The sequence below is a fragment of the Numida meleagris genome, chromosome 1 (assembly GCF_002078875.1).
Source record: "Numida meleagris isolate 19003 breed g44 Domestic line chromosome 1, NumMel1.0, whole genome shotgun sequence".
Lineage (NCBI taxonomy): Eukaryota > Metazoa > Chordata > Aves > Galliformes > Numididae > Numida > Numida meleagris.
This window is the reverse complement of record NC_034409.1, coordinates 85,276,277-85,303,054: the sequence shown is the minus strand read 5'-3', so window position 1 is coordinate 85,303,054 and position 26,778 is coordinate 85,276,277. Positions and strand designations below refer to the sequence as shown.

The 26,778-nt window shown below is 40.3% G+C and overlaps 1 protein-coding gene across 13 annotated transcripts in view; it reads right to left on the bottom strand.

Annotated features, from left to right (window-relative positions):
* The window catches only part of BBX (BBX, HMG-box containing), a 131,176-nt gene continuing 110,041 nt past the window's right edge, over window positions 5,644–26,778 (bottom strand). For 12 of the 13 annotated variants that reach the window (XM_021400615.1, XM_021400677.1, XM_021400633.1 and 9 more), the window contains 4 exons: window positions 23,978–24,067; window positions 17,349–17,546; window positions 16,490–16,682; window positions 5,644–13,684 (listed from right to left, as the gene is read on the bottom strand). In XM_021400615.1, coding sequence (XP_021256290.1) covers window positions 13,597–13,684; window positions 16,490–16,682; window positions 17,349–17,546; window positions 23,978–24,067 — 569 coding nt within the window. In that variant the 3' untranslated portion in view covers window positions 5,644–13,596. The remainder of the gene's footprint in view (window positions 13,685–16,489; window positions 16,683–17,348; window positions 17,547–23,977; window positions 24,068–26,778) is intronic. The other variant, XM_021400670.1, reaches the window with a different exon arrangement.

Below are 26,778 nucleotides of genomic sequence, written 5' to 3'. Positions count from 1 at the left end.
CAAAGGCTTTTACTGCAGTCAAATAGCCTTGGGTCCTGCACCAACCCATACTCCTCGCAATATCCATGCCCATAACAGGGCCAGACAGAACCTGGAGCAAGTGAACAAGGAGCTCAGCATTTCTGGTCCTCCAGTCTGCATCCTACCATGGTTTCACTTAACGTAGCCCTTGGATGCAGCACCCAGACCCTGATTTTCTTCCTTCCTTCAGCCTGGATGTCAGTGCCCGGGTCTGCCCCACTGTACACAGCGTGACCGAGGGGCAGCACCTGATGGTCACGTCATGCCTCCAGCAGGACCTGCATCTTGCTGCCCTTTCTCCTTGGGATGGCAGGGCCAGTGACAGCATCGGCAGTGCAGGGCCAACGGAAGGCTGTTGTGGTTTTCCCACTCCGGGCTGTGTGGATGAAGAGTGGGAGCTAGGCCTGGGCAGACCAGAAAGCAGGCTGCACGCGGGCACGGACTTCAACCAGCACTTGGGGCATCAGTGCGGAAGAGGCATCTCATGGAGAGCCCGGGTCGCACTTAAGGCTGGACACAAGGCCGGCCGCTGGGACCCCACTGGAGGCCCAGCAAAATGCCCGCTGCTCAGCCTGGCGGTGTCTATGAGAGGACAGCCTGAAGGCGCGGGCACGTTCTGGCATTCACCAGTGTCACGGCGTGGCTGAACGTGAGCACTGCCTCGTGAGATGGGTGTTTTCCTTGTTTGGGTTCCACCTCGCAGTAGTATGGCTTTAAGGACTGATTTGTAGCATCCGCACAAGGGTACTGAGGAAAAAGCTGACAGGTTTGTTTTTGTTTTGTTTTTACTGTCGGAACTCCGTAAAAACAAATTGAAGGCAACTGCTAGATAGAAAACACAGCGCTGGGAGAAAGGTTGCTTTGAACCTCTCTGGTATGGCTATTAACAGACAACCTGACAAACCATTCAGGAGAAGAGGTTTTGGAAGGCATGTGGGAGTCCCGTGGCTAGTGATCTTGCTGGGCCGGCGCTCTGTGAAAAATCTCACCTCAGATCTTATCTAATCATTATTTTTCATGTGACGCTGACAAAAACAGCATACATAGCAAGCATCTTTTGAAGACGCAGTCTTTTTTTACCTATATCTCCTAAAATTCTGTACTTGGGCACCGTGGAACTAAGGGCAGATTCCACAACCATCTGTCAGGCAGGCACAGCTTAACCTGTCCTGGGATAGAGAAGCACTCCAGATGACGCCTCCAAGTCCCTGTGACTCCGTGCCAGGTAAATACCACCAATATCTTGTCCTGCCTCAACGAAGGATGCATTGAGCATCTTGGCAGGATGCTCAGTTTTCTACCTTGTCTTGCTGCTTAGCCAGCAGCGCACACAAGCATGCGTCCTGTCAAGAGTCAATTTATATCTTCCCGACAAGCCATTACGAGCCTCTCTGCTTTCACAGGAAACACTTGGGGAGAGGCACATTGAGAAGAGCACAGAGCAATGTGCAGCATGCAATTTCAAAAGCTGTCATGGAGAGCTTTTGCCCCACATTTTGGGATCTTGAAAAATGTTGCCCAAACTGCTATCAAGTTGATAACGAGCAAGAGAAAGAAAACCCAACACTGACAGGCTAGTCAGGTTCTTGCCTACCGCTTGCAGGGGATTGCCACTCCAAGAGCAGCCGCTTTTAGACTTGCTACAAGCAGCACTAAGAATCAATTGATCTGCAGAAAATATGACTCTGCTGCAAAAGAAAAAAAAAGTAAGTCAAACTCCCTCTCAGCTGGTGATGGAGAGGAAGTAATACAATGCCACCAACAGCAACCAACTTCCAAAGAGTGAAGGAAACAAACAGCAGCAGCGGCAGCACCAGGCTGCCGCTCACCTACGTCTGGCCGTGGGAATCCATCTGTTTACCACTTCTGAAGTGAACAGCTATTTTAGCAGCTTGTAACCTGCTTTCACCATAGAAACGCAAGTGGCACAAGCAGGATCTGATGTACGGAAATGCTGGCCTTTCCTACAGGCTTGCCTGCACACCAGTTTCTTTTTTCTTTAAGTTTCATGCGGGTGAGAAAAGACCATCTAGTGACACATTTAGCTATGCAAGTCAGCGGCATCCTTCCTGATTTAATGCTTCTTGGTTAAATCAATGCCCAGCAGCAACAATACCAGAATAAAAATGTCTTTGCATCAGCAGCACGACACGTGCCCAAGGGCTCCATATGCCACCACCGCCACCACCAGCACTGTTTCAGGGACACGGCTGAGGCTACACCCCCATGTGTCCGGCACTGCTGCAGCCAGCCCGCGCCTGAAGGAAGATCCCTCATGCATTCACCAGCATTTGGTATTCACACCCAGGCTGCTGGTGTTCAGCCACATCACTACTACACTCCCAGCCATAGTTTTTAAAACATTTTCAACCTGAGACCCTAACAACTCAAAACCGCAGAGAATCTGCTCACCTGACACAAACAAAGCCACCAGGTGAAATTTCAAACAGAAGATGAATGACACAGAAATTAAAAGAAACATGTTACTGGCTGACAAGATCTGCAGACTAAGAGACCTGACTTGCACGGAAGGGCTTTGCTGTTACTGAGACATGACTTGTCGGTGCAACATTCCCTGCAGTCAGTGGTGCTTATGGGGTCCGCTCATATTCTTCACCTGGAAGCCCAATTCAGTACATTCTGATGGACTCTGCCAATGCAATTGCCATGGTGCTCTCATTCCCCTGATGCCTTATTGGAGCTGAGTATTTCCTCAGTAATTATGGAAAAATAAAATTCAAATGTTTGGGAACTTTCCTTTTTTTTTTTTTTTTCCTCCAAGAAAGAAATTCAGAAATGTGCCAAATTTTATTTTGCAAGTTAAGGCTTAGTATGGATTAACACCAACAGTGTAGATCTAATAGGCAGCACTGAAGTTCTGTTTTGTTTTTAAAGACAGTCAGCATGCTATTTCCACATCAGCTGCTGTCACGAGCCATGCATTAAAAACAAGGCAGGCCAAATCCTCATCAACTGTAAAGCTTTTCTCAATAACAAACTGCTAAGAGAAGGAAGTAGTTGATCGAATTTCAAAGAACTGCTGGGTTCCTGGCACTGGTGCTCTCTGGCTTTTCTACAGAAAACCTGGCTGGAGGGAAGGCTCCGCTGCTTTGCTGGCGTAGCTGGCAGATCCCATTGCCCTGTGCTTCTCCCTCTGCAGAAGCTGCAGCTGATGTCCAGCCATAGCCAGGAAACGTTGCTGTTAAAAGCATTATGAAATAAAGAATGCTCTTTGCATATTTTTCAGAGCTGTGAAGTAGCTCAGGATGGTCTGCTACTGCTCTCATCCCACTGAAAAAGAGTGGGAAGTCTGGAATTGATGTCAGTTGAGTCGTAAGCTGTGCGAGGAAAGAGAGGAAAGGCGAGATGACTGAGAAGGAAGGTGAGAAATTCGTAAGTGAAGCTCAACATGCCCAACTTCCAGCGAGATAAACAAACCCACACACACGTTACATGAGATTTTCTTCCAGCAAATAACAAGTAGCTTTCAGTTGGACAGTGGATTTGACAAAGCCAAGAGGTTCCCACTTGCATCCAAGGCAACACGTGCCATCTGAACAAGGACATCCAGCACTATGCATTGGCATGAAGGCTGTTGACTTAATTGGTTTTTGGTGATCTTGTTTTTTTTTACAAAAGTAAAAAAGAATAATAAAACATGACTGATCCTGCAAAGCACTTTTGGTACTATTTTCTGAATTTTTATTTAAGAATACATTTCTGCCTCATTATTAAAGATGCTTTTAAATCCCTGCCGACCACAGCATCGCTAGCGTGCACTAATTTTTTGTCTGGGCTCTTTTAAATTAGCCACAGATTATCAGAGTCTGTGACTACGCAACTGCTGCTTTTCTATGGCCGGAGCACATGGTACCAGTGACAACGTGTTAGACTCAGTGAATCAAACTGGCTTTCAATGCAGCTGTCCTCCTGCTTAAACAATAGGCTCTTTTGTTTTTCCCTCATGCCAGTCAGCACAATTAGATGGAGAACCTGTACTGATACCTGCCAACAGGCAGCCCGGCTCAGAGATCTGCAATCACACTTCTTGTATAAATACATCTGAGCTCTAGCACTTCCATAAGGCATCCTCTAGCAGCCCTTCGCTCCTAAGAGATTCCTTCACTGCTGTGGATTTCTGCATGAGAATTACCCAAACTCAATACAGCGTATTTTCTTGAAGCACAGCACGAACAATTTAAGTACAGATTAAAGCAATGGCAAACACTCCATACTGTTATGAAGTACACACAGAGAAGCACTTGTTATTAGCAACACTTCTGCCTCATGCCAAATACCCCTGTCATCTGCTGGAATGCTTCAAAACTGCATCACACCTCAAGCAGTTCACGCACTACTGACTGAAGAGTTTCTGCTACGGTCACTGACAAAACATGGCATCTGTTCCCAACCACGGACTTGAACCTCAATTTCTCAGCTGTTTCATTTTTAGATTTTTCCAAAGGGCTGGCAAACCCTGCTCTTGAAATTTGAACTTCCTGAAGACAACGAAATGCTCCATCTGCTGTGATGGTGATTTTCTTGCCTCCTCACTTCCAAGAGAAAACACTGCTCCCCAAACCAAGATGAGGACTAACTTTGTTGTGATGACCTGCCAATCTCTGCAGGCAATTTACATAGCTGCTGTAACTGAGGACACATTAAGCCTGTGACCCTCAAACTGCCACTTGTAGGCACCTGGATGCTCATGAAGGCCTGACTTCTTTATCTGCTTTCAGCTAGGTGTGTTTCATTTTTCTTTAGAGAGTTCCATCTAGAACAGAAATCTCTGGTCGTGAACTTTTACTATCTGAGGTGCTAGGCCTTGAAACTTCTGGCAACGTGCTGCTGAGCTGTAAGACCTCCCACAGCAGAATCATTTTAAGAATCCAGTCATGAAGACATCAAGGAATCCTTCATACTTGGAAAGGCTGCAGGGAAATCACCAGTCCTAACTCCAGGTGCTGACTAGTACTAAGGATACTCACAGAGGGCTTAGAAGGAACATGACTGGGCACCAGAAGGACCTGACCTGAGCCTGACAGCTGCCATCACCAGGAAGCTTGGCCATGTAGGACCTGCCGCCAACCAACACCTTGCCAAAGGAAGAGCCACCAAGTGCCTCCACATCATGTTATCAAACTCCTGAGCAGGCAGCTCTGACCTCAGGAAGGAGTGGGAGCATCTGGAAGTCATGTTACTGTAAGTCATGCAGATATTTGGGTTTCCCTTCAGCAGGAGAAGACTTAGCAACAAATACAGTGAATGCAAATGTAAGCTTTAATTTGAGCAAGGGAACAAGTGCCTGTGAAATATCTTCCCAGATGCCTTGACCTAGCAAACTAGCCAAACACAAACTGTAATGAATGCACCTGACACTCTCAATGTTACTTCTCCATATGCAAGCAGAAGTAATAAACAAAATCCTGCAAACTCAAGTACAAGGTGTTTGCATTCAGCAAAGTACACTTCGGTGTTAAGCCTGAAATTCTCCAGTAACTGTTTGATTTTGGGGTCTATTTCAACAAATTCCTTGTAATACAACTGTATTAGAGCTCAGTTTCTTACTGTTTCTGTGCCAAGAACAGTCCACAAAAAGAAGTTCACACTGAATAGCTGGTAGGCGTTATATCTTATAGGTTTTATTTTTGAAAACAAAACAAAACAGAACTTTGCAGCAGATATAGAAACGTTGTCTTGTATTTTGTTACAAAGTGCTAGTGTCCTACTGAAGAACTGGCAGCTCCATGCGCTATATCATCATGGTTATGGTATGCTCAAGTAACCTCTCCATCTCGCTTAATGTTTTTACATTTAAACAATCATTTTAAAAAGTCTGCTTCAGAGCAGGATTAGCTGCACCTTAAAAAAAATGTGATGAGTAATGAAAAGAACCCAACAAATGGAATCAGTGGAGAATGTCGTAATGCCGGGCAGAAGCACGTCACCTTAGAAGGAGGATGTCTTTCCATCCTGCGTCTTGAAAGTACGAGTGGGAATTCATCTTACCTGACAGTTAAGAGAGTGTCAGTGTAATACCAAGCAGCTGCAAGAAGCGATGTGAGAGCTGGGTAACAAACCAGGTCTAGATGCACTGAGTGCGCTGCACTATGCAGGTGTTTCGTTGGAAGAACAAAATGAGAGCAGACACAAAAATACGGGAGTCTGAGTAATGAAGATGACTATATTTTAAGGTAATTTGCTAAGAAAAAAGAAACGAAATAGTAACTTCGATGTCCCTGACTGAGCATACTGTACTGAGGAAAAAAAAATGTTTTGTATGATTTCTTCCAGCTTTTTACTTGCTGCATCAGAGCATTTTCTCTCCCTTTCCCAAATATCACCATTACATAGCCTTTAGCTGTGAAGCTCTTTCATTCCTGGTATTTCTTTGCAGATAACTGATGCATAACCAGTAAAGGCAGTGCAAGATTGCGTACATTTCTTCTTCCCTGAGTAAGTGGCACATAGCTGAAAAAAAAAAAAAAAAAAAAAAAACCCACCAAAAAAAACCCCAAACCAGCCCCCTCTCCCCACCAAAAGTAAAAGCTTCCCTTCTGCTGCTTTTGACCCAGAAAAAGATCTCTGCTTGCAAGTAAACAACTGTTTTCTACTGGTTTCTTCTATCTGTACCTGGGTCTCACCTGATACAAAAAATATATTGCAATCAAGGAACCTTCAGGTAATCAAGGCCAGAAAAAGACAAGAACTCCCAAAGTCTAATTTTCAAGCCTAAATAAAGAAGGTAAAATACAGGTGCAGAACAGAGTACTGGTTTAAAAAAGCTTTGAAAGTAGTGGGGACCTTTAAGTTTAAATATGGATGACGCTTGCTATTTACTTTTACAAGAGAAGACATTTCTGAGGAAGTTCTTCTGGTGTCCAGAGACCAAAGACGTAGCAGGGGCTTCTTTATCAGTCTTCATTTATACTTGTGTGGGTTAGAAATGAGCTTTCCAGTTGTGTGAAGACAAAATCCAGAAACACGTTGTAGAAACCTGGAAAGCTTAGAAGACTTAGGAGAAAGGGCAAATGGCTTTCCCACAGTTTAACTACATTGAGTCCTGCCTCTCCCTTATCCGCAACCTCCAGCTTCATGCCAATATACATTCAATGAATTCTGAGGCACTTGCATGGGTCTGCGGATCTTTCCAACAACGTCAAAAGTGTTGACCAAGGCTCAGCAGTTTGCAAAAATAAAATGAAAGCTCCCATTATAGATGTCTTTAAGCAAAAATAAATGGGCGTGGGTTCTTTGCAAAATATGCAGTGTTTTTATAGTCACTGTGCAAAATTTGGATGGATGATCTGATTGGAAACTACTGCTCACAGTTTTGGGGATCCATCTATGCTTTTTGGCATCTTCCATTTTCAGGTGGAAAATGAGCTTGCTTCTTTTTAAGTGAAAAAAAAAAGCCAACTAATTCATACTCTAGCTAAAAACAAATTCTGCGAACACTACGAAGTCAGCCATATGTTAAAGTAAACAATCACTTAATAGTAAAGCAGGGGAAGTATCAAAGCAGCTCTGTTTTAATAGCATTTATTTGCAATCATTAGTTTTAAATGGGAAACTGTTTACAGGCACACACTAGATAACCAAAATAGAACGAACATAAAGAAATCTATTTGACGGTCCTTTTCAAATATTTCAAATATTTTATTAAATATTTTATTCAGTTTCTTGATCACAGTTTAATGTACTTTAGCATGTTATACACATGACTTAACATGTGCACTTAATATCAAATTAGATAGAGGTTTTTGAAGAAAGTATGACATTTTATAAATGTGCTTATTGACTTCTAACTACACACATCTAAGAAGGCAGTAGCTCCGTTATACCACTTATGGAGACGAACTAGTATAAGGCATGTTTACACCAAGCTTTGGAGAGAATAAAGCCAAATACTGGGTCAAAATTTAGAGGAATTATGTATGAGAATAAAAGTTGAAGGACTGGGCCCTACGAAGAGAGATCACAGCAAATCAGATGTGTTAAAACTGTCAACACAGACTGGTTATTAAAAGCAAGCACTGCTGAGAAAGAAGGTTCTCACAGCGTCTGTATTTTTTCAGATATTTTTGAAAATTACACCTTATGGTGTAACATGAAGGAAAGAAAATGAAATCTTCCAGGAAAGTTTGAAAACTGTTGTCTGAGAAACCTTAAGCTGTTTTGGGACCTAACTTGGGAACGCTTTTATACGGGTAACATCTTCCAAGCCACTGCATACCAATGTGTGCATATGTGCAGACAGGTGTACATACACACAGACACACATCTCTCTCCCTCTTGCCTTTGCCACCTTCAGACCACTGAATAAAGTGTAGCAGTGCATGGAAAAAAACAAGGTTTCAGTTGCGTGGGTTAAAAGAGTAGGTAAGAACACTGTATTCGGAAGCCTGGTTAGTTAGCCTGTATTTTGCGACAGCAGATGTGTCTTTTTCCAGTAGAGTACAATGTGGGTCTGCTGCTATTAGTTAACAGTCAAGACCCAGAAATTACAATATAATTCTTTGGAAGAACTCAAAAAACATTAAGGTATTTGCATTTGTTTTTAAAACTCTGTGTCAACGAAGGCCCTAGGTCAAAATAACATGCCTCCTCCAGAAGCATCACAAAAGCCCAAGCTCAACTCTAGGGGCATAGTGGTCCGTTGTCAGGGCTCCTGCACGGTCACAGTGCAAACAGCAATGCTACTCCTCAAATAAGGATGGTGTTTAGCAGAAACTTAGGTGTGTTGCTGAGTGGAGGTCTCAAGTCAGTTCTTCCTAGATGTCTGCCTCAGAAGAATCAGTGGGGGAACATAAAATGCGAATCCACTTCATAAGCTCCTTCAAAACTGTCAATTCAGTAGAAAATACTGAGTATATAAAAGACTATAATAGCAGTTAGGTGAGCGAATAAACCTCACTGTGCCTTTTTATCGGGAAATTCAGGAGAGGAGGCAAAAAAAACTCTTTCACAGCCTAAACGCACTCATTCTCATCTCTCAGTGTCCTGAAAATGACTCAATGTTCTGGCAGCTTTAGATGATAGTTTCATAATATGTACAAGGTAAGAAGAATGCCACAGATAGTACAAAACATGGCAAAGATACCTACGAGCTCTACAATCTAGAAAACAAGCACGGCAAACAAACAGCATCTGATGAATAATGCATGGTATAAGACACAAAAGTTGTACAGTTATGTTTCCTTGTGAAATCAGGATAGCGAACGTAAATTCCAGAATAAATTTCAAGAGCAGCATTTGGCTTACTGCATGACCACTGGGAATATCTGAAGTCCACCACCCGATGAGCACTGCAATTCCTGCTCTTACACAACCCAGTCTAGCGGGCCCATATCCCACAACTCATATGACTACGGCAGAGGTTCAACAAAAATGCTCCAGCAACACAGTTTGGCTACCACTGTATATTCAGCCCGATGTTGTCAGATAAACGTTGCTCTTGGGAAGTAAAGCGTACAGCGATATACAAATGGTATCAATGGCCGAAAAGATTAAACCATCAAGCCTGAAAGCAAATGGAAGTGAACAAAAGTAGTCTTTTAGGAGAGGTAGCCATATTAGACTCAGCATTCAAAAAAAGGGAGTGCACTCAAAGGACCAACATACATTACAAGATCTTGTACACCCATTATGTTTTTGTCTTTCCTACAATTTTTTTTTTTCAGAATGTACACACACGCGCGCACACACATATATATTTTTTCCTAATTCCTCTTTGTTGCCACAACTTCACCATACTGAGAACAAAGGCCAGCTTTCCTTTTAACCGCTCTTAGCTGTCCCACGTCTACAACTGTAGCCTTCAATCTGTTCCAGTATCTGTACAGTAGCTAAGCAGGCAGCAAAGTTAAACTGCTCCAATTTAATATCCTGTTCCGAATGATAGCATCCAAACTATAAGGCATTCCCTCATTCTGATGCAAGTTACAACTCTCTTGGGTTTCTGCTCGGTACAGACTGCAGAGCACTCTTCAGCCTTATGCTACAAAGGCAGCTTTCACCCAAACAGTAAAGCACAACGCTGGAATTTGAACACCAGTTCACATGCTGCTGTCTGTCCCTTGTTCCTGTGCCCTTTTCCAACACCGACGCTTATCAATTTAATTTCAAAAGTCATGCACCAATGCTATAAAAGAGAAACCCAAATTAACAAGAAATCTTTTGCTCATGACTTTGGGATACTGTATTAGTATAAAAGAGCATTCAGTCATCTTAAATAAATATATTCTATTTCTGAAATCACAGCACATTCAAGGGGTAGTTTCTGCCATAAGCAGAGCATTAAGTGATCTCCATGGATGTTTTTCATTGATTTGGTCTAATATCTGGAAAATAACCTACTGTGGGGATAAGAATCCACATCTCAAATGTTCTGCAGAACGTTCTTCCCATATTTGCATACAGTACTAGAATAATTAAGAAGACATTACAGTATTTTCCTCCCAGCTGCTTACATCTGTAGCTTTGGCTACAACAATATATTCTGAATACCTTGAAACTACATATGAAATATCCAAGATCACTAAATAAATAAAAGCCAAGGAAACCTGGGACATTACTGCATTTTACACTTGAGATGAGATTCCCCCACTCCCATGGATAAGTGATAGAGAACAACTAAGGTAATTGCTTTTTTTTTTTTTTAAAGAAAGATTTATACACAGGTTCAGATCCAGAAAATAATGTGAAATGCATAAATATTGATAGCTTTAGCTAAGTTAAAATGGGTTCAGTAAAGTATGATACAACATATTCAGAATAAACAAAGCAGAAAAGCATCATATTTTGGTTTGCTTGAGATATACATAAGGTGCAACAATTTCTTTTCTAGAGGCATTTGTGGACAATGTGTTAACAGGTAACAGTGTTTGCTGGTATACTGAAGTACACACAATAGCAATATGATTTTCCCAAAACAAAAGCAGCTGAAATTAATAAAAATTAAAACAAAACAAATAAGAAAAAAAAAACCCAACCCCAATACAGTAAGATATTGGTCTGAAATTTTTGTTGTGCTAACAGACTTTGTTACCTGAAAATACTGATACCCCTTGTAGTAGATCCAGGGAAAACTCTAGCTACTGAAATCAAGACGTCACTCGGAGAACCAACAAAGGCAAATGCCTAGTGAACTATAAAGCTTTGCAGGATTTCTGCTACTCTCAGTGCCTAATCGCTTAAAAATTAAGCATATCTACAAAAAGGTTTATAAGTATCTGAAAACAGTCATATCCAGTAAACTGACCCAACCCTACCCCCTCTCTAAGGGAAAGTCAAGGAAAAGCAGATCAAGTAAGATATTAATTCATATAGAAAAAAGTAATTTTCTGTTTCTTTTAAAAAAGGTACCATTAATATACAGAAATATCTTCAGGAACAATATTGAAATTTAAATTGAGGAAGGATGGGGTGCTTTGACAAAAATATATCTACTCTAAAGGTTTCTAGAGAAATAAGTTAGTACCATTGTCAAGGTGAACGGCCTGCACTGTAACATATTTGGATTTCAGCTAATTATAAAGTGGTCCAAAACTCCAACAGCCACCTTGCTGTGACCCAACAGTTTAAAGTCTTTAGTTTTTCCTGTCTTGTTAAAATAACTTATAAAACTTTAATAAAATCTTATTAAAAATACTGCCATAGGCTACAATGGCATTTGAGGGGCTCTTAGTCATATATTCACCTGAATTTTTAAAAAGCCTTTTCACTGACTCATTGGCTTTGAAATTTTGTTGTTCTTTTGTTGTTGTTCCCTTCTTCCAACACATGCATCTTTGATGGTGCTGTTTTAGCGAGACTTTCCAAGCTGACTACCCTACCTCAAACCTTTAATCCTTTGTTACAACTCGTGTGGTATCTTGTTATATTGTTTCCCAACAATGAACCGAAGACTTTCACTTAGCTACAACAATGAAAGGCTAAACCTAGCAAGCATTAATAGAGTTACTGTCCATATGGCTATTACATCAAATTAGTTACAAAATAACCCCAAAACATATTATCAATTCAGTCAAGTATAAATAAGAATGCCTGATAGAATGATGTAAACTCGCATCATTTAAAGACTTAATTCAAAGAACTTCAAACTCAATCTAATACTATCAAAAATTCAGCCAGTATGACGAAGACTAATATAAAATTATTGCTGGAGTCCAATTTGGTAAATTGTTGTGCTACAATGCAAAAATTAGGGAAACATCTTGTGCTATTGAAGAAGTACCCTGTTGAATTTGTAGCTTTAGATTAATTACTAGTGATCATTTTGCATCTGTTGGTAGGAATCAATGCTTGGTTATACAATAGTATAAGTCAAAATAGTGAAGACAGCAGGCCAAGTGATACAATTGGCCTGGCTTTTTGGGATGTGTTTATGACAGCAAACCACAAAAATTCAACATAAGCAAAGACAGAAGCTGGCAGATGGATCTGCGGTCGTCTGAATTCAGTCAAACATTACTTTTCAGTTGTAGTTTATCTGCATAAAACCTTCCCCTTGACCAACACAAACTGTAATTGGCCCTTTATACAAACTCTGAAGCCATCTGTGCATAGTAACTACAACAATGCCAGTGTCTTTAAAATGTAAAAGGTATGCTTATCAGTGTACATGTATATTGAAAAGTCATGCTTTTAGGTTTTTCAGAACGGTGAAATAATACTAAGGTCACTTTTGAAAAACATATTTGCAGTACTTTTTGTTTACAGGAAAGTTTCACCAAGTCACTCAGATATCTATGCAAAAATAAAGGAACCTTCCAAGGCATGAAAGACAAGTCAATTCTCTGCAGTATTTTTCTTTTCCATACACCACTCCTTTTTCTAATGCACATCATCCTGGTTATTCAAAGCTAAATTAAAAAGAAACAAAACCCAAACATAGCCTGTCAGAATTTTTGCCAGTAAACTCTACCACTCTGGTGGCAAATATAAAAGTGCAGAACATCTGGACCACGTGGCTGCCCAAACACCGCTAACAATGGTACATCTGTCCAGGCTGCCTTGAGTTCTCTGGAACAGGTTTTATATTCATTCTACAATATAAACGTAGGCATAACCTATTAATATAAACCATCTTAGAACTTAAATCTTCATGTACAAAAATGACTAAGAATATCTAATAATAACTAGTGCAGTGCGTCAGTGTTTTTGTTGTTGTTGTTTTTTTTCATTTTCATTTAACTAGGCATTATATGAAACTAGTTGCCATACTCTCTGGTTGGTAAAAGAGATGCTGTGTGAACTAACAGTAAAGGCAGCCTTCTTCATATCAACCACCTATTTACTGTTTAAAAGCCTTCAATAGAAAGCAAGCTCTGGGATCATTCCATTCCTGTTCATTAATAGACAAATAATATCACCCTCCTACATACTGGGTTCCGATTTGAGGACCTGGCCCAAGTTGCTAATGTCTGGCTTCCAGTGAATTCTGGGCCACTCAGAGCAATAAGCACTTGCTTGCAGTCTATAGTTTCCATCACATGGACTGACTAGCTTCCCTTGGTAAAGACAAGGCTAGGATATTAGGTAAAGCACAATGTTTTACAATAAAGTGGAGCTTCACTGGTCAGCGCAGGAAATAAGCACTGGAGCCTGAGACATTTCATTTGGCTGTCCATCATGGGGGAGAGGCGTGGCCCTCTGATTTCTGCAAAGAAGAAAAGAAACCCACCATTATTCAGAGCATGGAAATGCTTTTATCAGACTGGAAAGACAGAAATTAGCAAGTGATATAGTTTAACATCCAGTGCTACAGCACCATAACTTCATGTTGCCACAGATGTCCACATATTGCTGGCTACAAACTCTTTTTACAGGTATTCCTGCAACGGTAAGAAAATATCCTGAGGACAACCTGCAATACAATGCAAAGTCAGACCAGTCTTGATGGTATTTGATTACACAAAACAAAATGTATGGCCAAAGAGTAAGTTAAGGGCACACAAGTGCTGTTACACATTTTATAAGTGAGTGGTTTCAGCCCTCAGAAGTGGAGAGCACAGCTCATGTACAGCAAAAGATGGCAAATGCACAGAGGCGTATGTCAAGTTAATGAGTGTCAATAGCCAGCTTCTAAGCAATACGAAAATATACCTATCAGCAGTTACACGTTGGGATGACTCCAAGTTTCATGACTTAACACTTCATCAGCCCAGCACAACATCTCTTTCATTACTTCAGCAGTGTTAATTTACAAATGATCCCCTGGCACAGGATATCATAAAAATGAGCCGCACCAGAATTACACGCTGGAAACCAACATCAGTCATTGAAGCAGATGGACCCGGGAGAACTCTTTTGCAGCTTGCCTTTTAAAATGCACACACAAAGCACGTTGCCGCCTGTTATCTAATCTCTCAAGTCAGATTCTATTATTGTTACATTATATGTCACTTACAGCAACGAAAATCTGGAGCCTAATTCCTACTTACACAAAGGCCACTTTAATCTCACTTTGGCAGAGCTAAGGTCTCTGTAGAAATGTAGGTACTAACATGCTTTGCACACCTCGAGTGCAGCGAAGCGGCCGTGGTACAAAATGCAGCTCAGGATCACAAGTGCTTAAGTAAGGCACACACAAGGTAACCAATGCTAAATAAACATTCAAATGAAAACCACGCTGTCACTTCCAGACAGGCTCTAATTACACTTAGAAAGGACTCTGGTTTCCAAGGCCCAAGGCTTGGTAAAATTATATAATAATTTAAAAACACATCAAGCAAACCTCTAACGCCATTATTCTCATTTCCTGTTATTCAGAAATAAGGAAGTATGATGCACAGATAATAAACAGTCAACAGAGTAGAACTTAGAGAAGGATGTAGCCAATCAGATTTGGGCTTCTGTTTTGACTACCGTTTGCCAAGTCTGCAAGAGACGTATGGCAAAGCTGTTACTTGGAAAGAGTCTCCCTTTTTATCTCCCTAGTGATAGAAGCTGGAATTTGCAACAGTTGCTAGACATTTGCTGGTTTGGTGTTTTCAGGCCTCGTGGAAGGTGCCACACTGCTCTAACTGCATGATGAGATGATAAAATACGGGTGTAGGTAAGGAAGACCCAAACAGGAGGATAAGTAAAACATTGGTTCAAAACATTCATTTTGATGAGGAAAAATGGAAGAGAAGAACTTTTAGAAGAACAAAGAGGACAACATCACAACTAAGTGAATCTTGTCACACTTGTGCAGTCCCTGTCACAGCATCACTGGAAATCAGTGAAACCACAAGGATGCAAGTGAGAGCAGAAGTCAGGACAGTACTTCCTCAAGTCTCACTCTGTGGCCTCCAGCCATGAAAGACAACAGAAACAAGCTCATACTTTTGTAGTCTTGGTAGCAGACTGATGTTTTACAAAACTGGGAGAAAAGTCTGGGCTGACTGTAGTATGAAAACATTTCTCAATTGAAACGCTATTGCTTAAGCACGGTAACAGCTTCTGCGGAGAAAAGCTACCAGACTGGGTTCATCAGACTTTCTTTCTTGGTGCCCTTCAAGCTTATATAACAAGTCTTCCAATGTTTCACATGAAGGCTGAATACACAAAATTGAATTGCCCAGCAGGGGCCACCAGATCAGCAGTACAAGACACTGTAAATGGTTTCATCAGTTGCTGCCTTGTGGTTTCCTAGGTACCCAGCAATCTGTTACACGCCATTTGCTGAGGCTGTGATGGTTTCAGGCTGGCCTAAGATTTCCTTACTGACTTTCCACTACAGCAAAGGATATAGGCCATCATATCTCCAACAGGTAGGAGCATCAAGGGACAATACTGGATAATTAAGAGCTAAAGAAGACTTGCTGTCGTTCATTTCCTCCCATCACAGGTCTAGAATGCAAGATTCAACTGTGCTGGCTGAACTGACCCAAATAGCCTAAGGGATCTGTGCATTCTCCACGTTATCTGTGTGGATGGCCTAACTCTTAAACTGAGAGGACCAGCCCAAAGTAACATGACTTTCCATCACTAAGAGCTGTTCGGCCCTGAGGACATTCTGCAGATGCTTTCACTCCTACACAGCAAAGCACAAGAGTAAAAATAACAAGAGAGCTTCATTCAGTCATGCTCAGTAAAAAATTTGTGCTAAAGTTATATGAACTTCTCTGTGCGGTCTTAGGCCACAGAGATGTAAAAACAGTGTGCAAAAGCAGTTTAAATCTATTATCTGACAAATGGTGTCTGAAAATTAGAAATTCTCTGTTATCAGGATCTCAAAGAGCATATCCAGTCGTTTATACACAAAATTTGAGAGGCAAGTTTACCAAGGAGGATCATTTTATTGACTACTGAAATAGATTACAGTGTCATGTAGGTGTCAACTTAACACTAGGAAGCTACTGGTAGAAAACAGACATTCACAGAAAGCAGTGGAGGAGAAAGCTCAGGCCAAATTAAACACTATGCAATTCACAAGCTTTCTGAACGTTCTGGCAACAAAGAGAAAAGAAAATCATACCTGTGTACGTTTTCCATTGCTGCTACCTCTGCCAGAGCAGCTAAGCTAAAAAACGCAGACACTGCTGGCATATCTGATGTAATACTATGATTTTCTTGTGTCTCTGCATTCCCGGAGCATTCACTGTTGCAGTCTGTTTCTGCACTTGACGCTTTCTGAAGACTACTTTGCGGAAGATCTTTTGGCTTTTCCTCTGCAACAAAAGAGAGTTAAGCTTGCAAATCTAGCCCTTACATTCATAGCAGCACATCGATGTACCAACCAGTTCAGCGTTAACAGAAACTTCACCTTTAGGACTTTGATTTTGCTAGTGAAATCAATTCATGCTGTAACCTCTTCTGACCCAAGCTAATGGCTGAAGTGTACAGAGGTTTACGAAGCAGTTTACTGATTTCGGATTCAGCTAAGTTTGATCTTCTAGGTCAGTCAACAGAGCTTGTGTCTCTGTGTACGTTTAAGATACAGAAGCCCTGAAAGATCATCTTAACTGCTGAGGCTTTCACACTCATTGTCATACCACAGTATTTGTTTTTATGTCGTATAACTAGATGCAGTATAATTTCTTTGCTGGACTGGAAAGAAATTATGAAATGTAATTGTTTTCCATTTCTCTTTGCAATCAGCTCTTTAGAAAAATACCCAGGGAGAGAAGCCAGATGTGGGCATTCAAACAAATGAAGTTGGCCGTTACGGCTGCAACCATTTCACAGTTGATCGATATCTGCATTTTATAGAACAATCTTTCTGAGCAGGACTGAGAACATGCTGGCTGAATAATACTTCCCTGATTAGTTGCTTGTGCTGTAATATCATCTCCAACTATTCAATTTTACCAAAATTTAAACCACCATTTCCTTACCCAGAGTCCCTCCTGCTGGTGACACTCTACCATCTGCTGTTCGAACAAGATGAGTGATCTTAGTTTTCCTTGCTTTCCTTTTCTGGCTGCCAACTAAAGGCTCATGCATCATTGCTGGCTCTGGAGTGTTTAGGGCAGATATACAAATTTTATTCCTCCAGGCAAGCTCACTGGGATTTCTGTCTTCTGAGAGTATGGCTGAAAAAGAACCAAAATAAATTAGTCTACATTTAAAATACAACTCCTGGCTATTCTCATTTAACATTTTGTAAATATATGTACTAAACCTTTCCTCACAGGTACTCAGAATACAACCCAAGGCATAATATCATCTCGATGCTGCAGGGGTTTGCGCTGGAATAGTAGCACTAGATTTCCCAGGAGGTTCAAGTATTTAACATTTACAAAGGAAACTGTGAGACAGGCAGTAGCATTTCAGTGGGAGCATATTATCAGACAGTGTACAACACTCTACAGCAGAAGACACCAATGAGTAGCTAACAGACAAAACATATTTGAGGAACAATAATACCTAGAGTCCTCACATAAGCTTATCTTATCTCACAACCAGAATCATAAATGGCATTCAGGAATTCCTGAATAACCCTCAGACTTCTCTCTCAAATCACTCTATGTCATCTCCTTTAAGCAGAAGGAAATGCTGCCTTCAACAAAACAATAAAGCTTACAAAAACCCAAACGCAGCAAATACAAAAGCCAAGCCAGACCACTCAAATACAAGAATGCTAAAAAAAAAAAAAATAATAAGCACAGGACAAAATACTGCAACGGAATTAGTGCCTACGTAAAGCGAGAGTACAAACGGAACTGTTTGAACCTCTTTCAGCAGTACCATCATTGATGTTTCAAAGCAGCTTTCTATCATGAAATGGAACACGATCACAGGTTTTCATCTGACTAGACAGTAACTTTACTCTTGTTCATGCAGAACTTGGTCAGGCAGCAATCGCAGGCTGTATTTAAGTTTCCAAAGTCTGAGATCAGCATACAGTCACAATCTGCCTGCCGTTTTCCAGTGATTTAATAAACCATACTGCTGAGACCACAGGGTTTCATTACTTCATAAACTCAATCTGGGACAAATTTTCTCCTTTGATAAAAGCCTTACCTCATTTGTGATTACAGACAGATACGGTTAGCAACAAGGGGAATGCCCAGGTCATTTCTAAGAGGCCTCCCTAGACTACTTTGAAACTGAGAATGCTCATGGCATCTTCACCAAGTCCACAGGTTTTTTTTTCTCCCAGATGCGCTGCCTCCTGAATGATTACATAATTTTTCCTAACATCTCCATCTCGTCTTTTCTGTGTATTTTCAACTCATTATTTCTCTACTACTCATCAGGTTACAGCTCATCTCTTTTTAACAGCCCCTTATTTCACAGCTGTTACCATGTCTACATTTCGCTTCCTCCTCCCCACCATTTCCTTCAATCTTTGTTCCCGTTTTCAAGAAATGTCTAAAACTCATTTATTCACTCTGCGGGTGACAGGACAAGCAAAAAATGACATATGCAAAACTTCAGTTGGAGTGCCAGCAACTGCACTTTCAGAAGAGTTAAGCACCGAACAAGACCAACCTCCAACAGTGAGACTGGGAATGCCATGCCGGAGCACCAAATCTCACAGATCACACACAATAGCCAACAAAGCTGCATGGACTTTGTCCACATTTCATTTTACAAATATTTACTGTTTATGTACTGGTTAGATAATGGATAATATAAACTCTTTTCTTTTGGTAGCTTCCTTGAATGCTAACTATGAGCGTGGGAACTGGCTGAAGAGAATTGCTATAACACATTTTTGTGCCGAAATCTGCTGCCCTTTGTTTTCTTGGAAGGGAACCTTGTTTTACTTTTAATGTCTTACGACATAAAAATATGAACAGATCTAGCACATACATGTAAAAGCATCTGGAAATGCTACAAAACTTCATTCATGTTCTTAAAATCATCTTCATGTCTTCTCTCATCAAACATTTTTGGATTTATGCACGTTCTGTATTTTGAAAAACACACACCACTTCAATGAGCTTTCCTCAGTGTTTACCCATGAATACTGACACTCGGCAGAGTTTTGTTGTAAAACTTTTTCTTTTATTAAAGAGTGCAAGCGTGATTGCAATAACATCTGCCCAAAAGCAGTATAATTAAGAAGAAGCACAAGTGACTATAAATGTGACTTTCAAGTAATTCAATTTAGCTAATAGTGAGATGTTCAGATAAGCTTACTGCACTGACTGGGACTAAAATCTTAATTGGAATGTATAATTAAGCAGGCAGCTTTATGTTTAGATTTCTAATTTGGGAATTCAAAAGCGTTGATTACGTATTAATGTAATGGTTTGGTTGGTTAGCACAACTGTATTTGCTAATTCTGATTCAGGGATTTGCTCTAATTAGATACTACTTTGACAGAGTTGTTTAATTCTAAGGTTGAGTTTATAATGGCTTTAATTTTAGCAATGCAAACTTTTTATTTTTTTTTTATTTTTACATTTAATAAAACCATTAAATACATGATTTCAAACAATTAACATCTGAAAGAAAGGAACTTGGGTATGTTTTTAGTTAAATGTGTATTATTTTATGAGCTATGTCAGGCTACTGGAAATTATCTTGATTGGTAAATACAATAGACAGTTCTTATTAAAATTCATGTTTCATTTTATACGTTGCATACATCAAAAAGCCTTAAGAAAATATAAAGTCTTGAAAGGTAAAAAAAAAAGAGGCAATAGTATTATTAAAGACATAAAATGGTAAAAAAAATTGCAACAGGTTAGGCTGAAGTAGTACATCATATCTTGAATGTTTCACTAAGAAACAGCAGAAGGTGGCTGACAAATTCAGGATTAGGTGTACCCTCTCCCTGTTACAAGGTTTCTCAGCTCTTGGAAGGAGACTTAGAGTCCTCTATGATTGTTCATTCAGCTTACGAGAGCTATCACGTCGCTGTAAAACTGCTGCCATGCAACTTGAATGGGGAAGGAATAAGAATTAAGAGTGAATGAGTGGGGTTTTGTGTTTCTTTTTTTTCCCCCTCCTCCCCTCTTTGGGGTGCTGAAGGGAAGAGTTGCTTTCTTCAAGAGAACTTTTCTACCAGGTCTGGTGCAAGTTGGGATGAGAGATCATTTAATTGCCTTCTTTACAGATTATTATTAAAGCAGAGATAAAACCTAACTCAGAGGAAATTATACAAGACTAAAGGCTCTCAAGACCGTTTGCACTGAACTCTAGACGAACAACTGGATGGCAAAGAGAGGTGCTAACAAGGGCCCTCATCCTACATTGTCTTCAAGAAGAGCAGCATCCCACTGCTTCCACTGATAAAGGTGTATTTATTTGGATGCTTTAAATCAAGCCTTTGATTTTCAGTGCTGAAATAATAGGGCTAAACAAGTTTAATTCCCTCTGTTTTTTTAATCATTTCTGTAATCCATTTTGTATCCCTTCTGCTTCCACGCTCTCCTACATGCATGAGTTGTGTAGAACTCATCTAACTTTCAGGAGAATGCTTTCTAGAAATGAAATGAGGTTCTGTCTCTACTGTTCAGTCCTACAAACATTTCTGTGGTTAGCTTACCACATGACAGTAGAGCATCCAGAGCTAGAGGGCTATTTTTTGCAAGAGGAATTAAGCACATGATATGAAAATCTGGGCCTTCTGGTATACTTACACTGTTGTAACAAAAATTACTTGGAAAGAAAAGCACCTAGAGCTCTATGTCAGATGGTTTCCTGAGCTAGGTTTGTTTAAAGTTAGCATGTACAGTTTATGCTACTCTGCAGGTCTACAGAGTACATGAAGTCTTCTTATTGCCTCCATCTAAGGTTGGCTCTTTCTTGCATCATAGAGTGCAAGCTGCAGCATACCAGAACACAAGTCTAACACAGCAGATGAGAAACTGGCATAGCTCTAACTCAAGTCTAACACGTATGGAAAAAAACCCACAAGAATCAATGGAGAAAAAAAGTGAGGATTTAAAAGATGTGACTCACTGCCCTGATTTTGCTCATTTCTATCAACTATCAGTACTTCTGTAAAGCTTGCAGCTGGAGATTAGAACTTCCTTGTTAATCCCGATTTTAATCTTGCTGTATAATATATGCAATTAGAGCAAAACCAGCTAAGGTGGTGTCAAGAACACTGATGAGCATCTTTACCTCATCCCTTTCCTAATGCCATACCGAACAAGGATAAGGCAAGACAGAACTCCCTTTGGGAAATGCTAGAGCCATAGCAGTACTCAAATCACAGAGGCAGGTCTAGAATAAAAATGCTCAATTCAAGAGCCCACTCAACAGCTACTGGTCTCACTCAAAACTGAAGAGCTATCTATCATCTGCCTTTGTGACCATAAAATGATGTCAATTAAAGCAACCCAGCACACCACAGAAACTGTGTCAGTAAGACATCAGATAGATTAAAAATAATTTCTTCAACATCTGATAACAGGAGTTGTAGCAGTTCTCAAGCTGTCATAGGTGTCTCCTCTCCAGCTATCAGAATAACCAAGTCTTTCCTTCCTCCAGTAAAATTAACTTCATAAAAACCATAACAACATATATATACTTGTGACTCACCAGAAGTACAAAATAACCACAAAAAGGAGCAGAATTTTTTATTCTACTATTTGACTCACTAAATACTTGTTTATTATTTTTTATTTAAATGAACATGCTGGGATTCCCAGCTTGAGTGATGCAGAACATGGGATCGTTCCAGGATTCAAAGAGCTTAGGGCCCCCCTGCCAAGGAACTCATGAAACTGTGGAGTATGATGTACGTCAAGGCCACACCCACACTGCATTTGGCTGATAACCATTCCACATCATGTAGTTATGGCAGTCAAGACACCACATTTTCACCTCTAACTCAGAAAATACGGTTCCCCTTGAACACGTGAATGTATATCAGTGTCTTTCCTTTGATGATTTCCACGTGGGCTGTGTAAGACTGGTAGGTTCAGGCTTCTCATGCCTTTGCTTCAGTCTTGGGATGAGCTTAGCAAACTGGCCCTTCTCCAGCAAATACACAGACACATTCTTAATGTTTAGATACTATGATATTATTCACATGCTCAACTTCCTGGGGCATGCCTCTGTTGTACTGGAATAAGGCCAGGGTATTCAACACTTGTCAAGCTTTAATCTTTGATCATAGTGCATACTTCACTTTGCATCAAAACAGGCTGGTTTCTTTTAATCAAATAGGTTTTTTTAAAAAAACTTCATGTTTTATCTACAGATATTTTTAACTTAATCTTGTATTAAACACTTCTATTTCTTTTCCTATAGGACAATTTTAATATTTTTTTTAATGTTAAATTTTAGTTGTACTTAATTTTACTAATTTATCTCTATGGTCTACTAATAATTCAGACAAAAATTTGACTGGCACCCAGTGATAATGAGTATTGATATCTTTCTCACTCTGGTGTGGAAGCATGATAGTTACTTTTTATGAGCAACTCCCACAACATGTTTGTTATGCAAATTCCATGGAAAAGAACAAGTAATTTAAAAATATTTGCATTGTTGAATGCAGCAGAGCTGGCAGAGCCTATTAGGGAAAACAGTGCAAGTGCACCACAGAGGATACAAAACATCAGGAAAGGAGAGCAAATGACACTGCTAAGCCCTAGGGAAAGGGATCAAGCATAAAGATGCTGGGGAAACTGTCATTTTATTATCTTAAAATGGGACACACACAGATGGGAAAAAATAAATGGAAGAAATTCATAGAGCCCTATAAATAAGAGTGACCAGAAAGACTCTGCTACACCACCAGGATGATGTGGGAGAGAACTCTACTCCAAGACCTGGATATTATGGAGTAGGACAAAAAAAAAAAGGATAAAGAACAGGCCTTTGAAAACAGGCTTAGTTATAACTGTGTACACCCTAGCAGTTATGAGGTGCAGGTAAGAAGGATCAGAATGCTGAAACAAGAAAAAGACTTTGGAGATCTACCAGCAGGACAGAGGACTGAGCAAGTCCCTGGCAGAATTTAAACTGTAGATGTTATCTTCATCCTAAGGGGAAACAGGAAGCTGGTTAAGACTTCTGCGGAGGGAGGGTTGGTTCAGGGTTGGCAGAACTATTTCTGAGAACTGGTGCAGAAACCAGCTCTCATGCTCTGACCAGCTGCAGTCTGCAGAGAGCTAGACAGATGGAAATTAGAGGGAAAAGAGCAAACAACATGAAAAAACAGTCCAGCCAAGTGCAAATAATCTGGTCTCTGATACAGAAAGGGATGGAGATAAGGGAAACCAAAGGACTACAGAGCTACGAGCAGTGGAAGATAAAAGTAGTTCAGGGCCAAATACAAAACTGTCCATGCTTTGCCAGCTCTGCTGCACAGAGTCTGGAACGGGGAAATTGTAATTGGAGATACCACATATCAGCAAAACAGTATTGTACTGGAATACTGTAATATGATCAACTGGAGCCAGGAGCTAGTGGAATCAAAACAGACAGAGACATAAGGGATCAAAGCAATCAAACACCAGAGAGCTGAGTAGCCTCTGCCTAGAAGCATTACCCAAGACTGAATTTAGAGAGCATGGCCCAAAACCTTAACTAAGTAATTCACTACCAGTACCTTTGTCCGGAACATTAAGCTTCTTCTTTTTGTGCTTATATTTGCTGACAATTTTGGGGAAAAGGTTCTTTCTCTTAGACTGGACTGAACCTACAGACAACATTAATAATACATACTTTTAATTAGCAGTTTAAAAAAAAACTATAAAAGTTACAGTATCTACTATAAAACCTCCCATTCCACTCATAGAGGATGTCATTTCACAGGGAAGCACAATCTAGAAAGTCCCCATTATGACTCCTGGAGGCTTTCTGTGGGTTTCAGTAGGTGGTACTTCAACTCACCAGCTTCTAATTCTTAAGCATCCCAAATCATTTTGAAGAATGACAACTTTAAACTTTGCCATACCATAAAACAAAATTCTTGTTTGTTTGAAGACATTCTCCCTTTTGGATATGTCCTGGGATGAAAGTAACTTTTTTCACAGCAGCCTGTACTGTGCTGTTTTAAACTGGTGACCAAAACTGTGTTGATAACACCCCATTGTTTTAGTTGTTGCTGAACAGTGCTTGCACAGTATCCAAGTCTTCTGTTTCTCACTTGGACTCCCCACTGAGGAGGCTGGAGGTGAACAAGAGGTTGGTAGAGGACACAGGCATGACAGTTGACCCCAACAAACCAAAAATATATTTCATACCTTGTTTCATCACACTAAACGGTACAAGTGAGGATAGGTTTCCAAAGTAGCTGGTGCTCAGGAACTAGCTAGGCATGGGTTTGTTGGTGGTGAGTGATTGTTTTTGCACTATTTCTCCCTTTTTTCCTTTCTTCCTTCCCCTCCTTCCCTCCCCCCGGTCACTGAAATTGTCTTTATCTAGATCCACAAACGTTTCTTCCTCACGTTTGCCCTTCTGATTCTTTGATGTGTGAGTGAGTGACTGGATAGTAACGTACTTACCAGCGAGAGCCAATCCACCATAAGATGCAAGAGTTAGGTTTGTCTTTTTGGTGACCAGAAATAAGCTTATAGTAAATGCAGAAGTAAAAGCTCCCAGGGGAGAAAAGTGAGCGTGTGCTCAGCTGTTATCATTCCTGCTTTGACAGTACTCTTCGCTAGCAATAGTCCAAAGACATTTTACATGACAGCAGCCAACAAAGCATATCACTAGCACAGGCCATCAGGAAGCCATACTTTGACTCACTAACGGAGTAAACTGCAGTACAGCAGCAAAGGTGTAATAGATCAAAGATACAATAGATAGATTATCTCTACACAGTACAAAGCCATCTTCATGGAGTTACTTTTCAGAAACAAACTGCACTTATTTCCAAAGGTAAGTACATTTTCAGGCTAGCTCAGAACAGACCTGTCTAAACAGAAGGGAGATGTGCTGCAGATGAAAAGACGATTGATATCCTACCAAGAGGGGATCCTTCCCAACTGCTATGTGGCAGGATCTGCAATCTATCTATCACAAACACTGGCCTCCCCCTTATCCTTCCATGAAACCAGACATACATTGCCTGCTGATACATAACTGCAACTATGTAGCGATGCGCAAGCAAGGTAAGTCCAGGTTATGCATCCGCAGCTTTTGATCACTACCCATCTCTATACATCAGAAATGAAGGAGAAAAATGTGCAGTACTTGCGAAGAGGATCTAGCTTTAGGAGAACAACATTCATAGAAATCAGGTTCCATTTCAATAATACAGAAAAATTCAGAGAGAAAAGTAAATTCCAGACAGAAACAGGTATAGAAATACTAAGATTTTTTATACTTTGGCTTTGTGGCTAACTGCAGCCTTTAAAAACAAAACAAAAACAATAAAGCTACTACAGAAATCAAAATTTGGGAAAAGATAAATAATATCACGAAATAACCAGACATCAAACAACAAACCAAAACAACAAGTAGTCCAAGCACCATCTTAGACAACATTAGCTTGAATTTTAATAGCTTTATTAGAACATGTGGAGAGAATGCTAGAGGGTTTGGCAGAATAGGCTGTATTCACTCAAACTGATTTGACTCTGTGAATTTTGTAATAGGTTCCTGAGTATCACAGAGTTGGATGAGCAGCATACTGCCAGTGCAGCAAAAATGCAAAATAAGGCACAAAAAAGCTCAGAGAGATTAGGGGAAAGCATAAGTGAAAAAATGGTCTTTTCTGAAGACTGAGGTAAAACACTTCATTCAAACCAGCAGAGACAAATCCTTCTGACAATTCCACCAGGTATGCAATGGATGACTCTCAGGACATTTCTGTGTTACTACAGTTATGTTTCTTTGTTGTTATTTTTTCTTTTTTTTTTTTGTAGGTGCTTGGAATTGGCAACATTTTACATAGCATCACATTTGTCTCCACTTCTATAGCTCAGCCTGCACCCTACAAACTGTTTAAATCAATTCCATAGACTGTTAGCGACTGCCAGCAACTGAGGAGCATAAACGAGATTAAGAACTCTCCAAAAGATGACAGTCGTTTCATGAAGAAGGAAAACCGTCTTTAATTTCTCCTCTACTACCCAAGAAACAGTTCTGAGAAGCTTACACCTGCAACATGAAGGGCATTCTGCAACACATGACACTTGCATATGACATTCTGTTTGCAAATGGAAAACTCAAGACACTGATCTCTTGGGATGAAAAGAGAAGTCACCTCCTTATAAGGAAATTTCCAATATCCTACCCTTTTAGTCTTTTTCTTGTGAGACAATGCCCACAGTTGCTTCCAATAAGAAAGAGTTAAGTAGGTCAACATGTCATACTTGAACCTACGAATGACAGAACTCCATGAGAAACTCACTTCATTTACACTCTCTGCTTGAACTACTCAGAACGAGCTAGAAGATATGC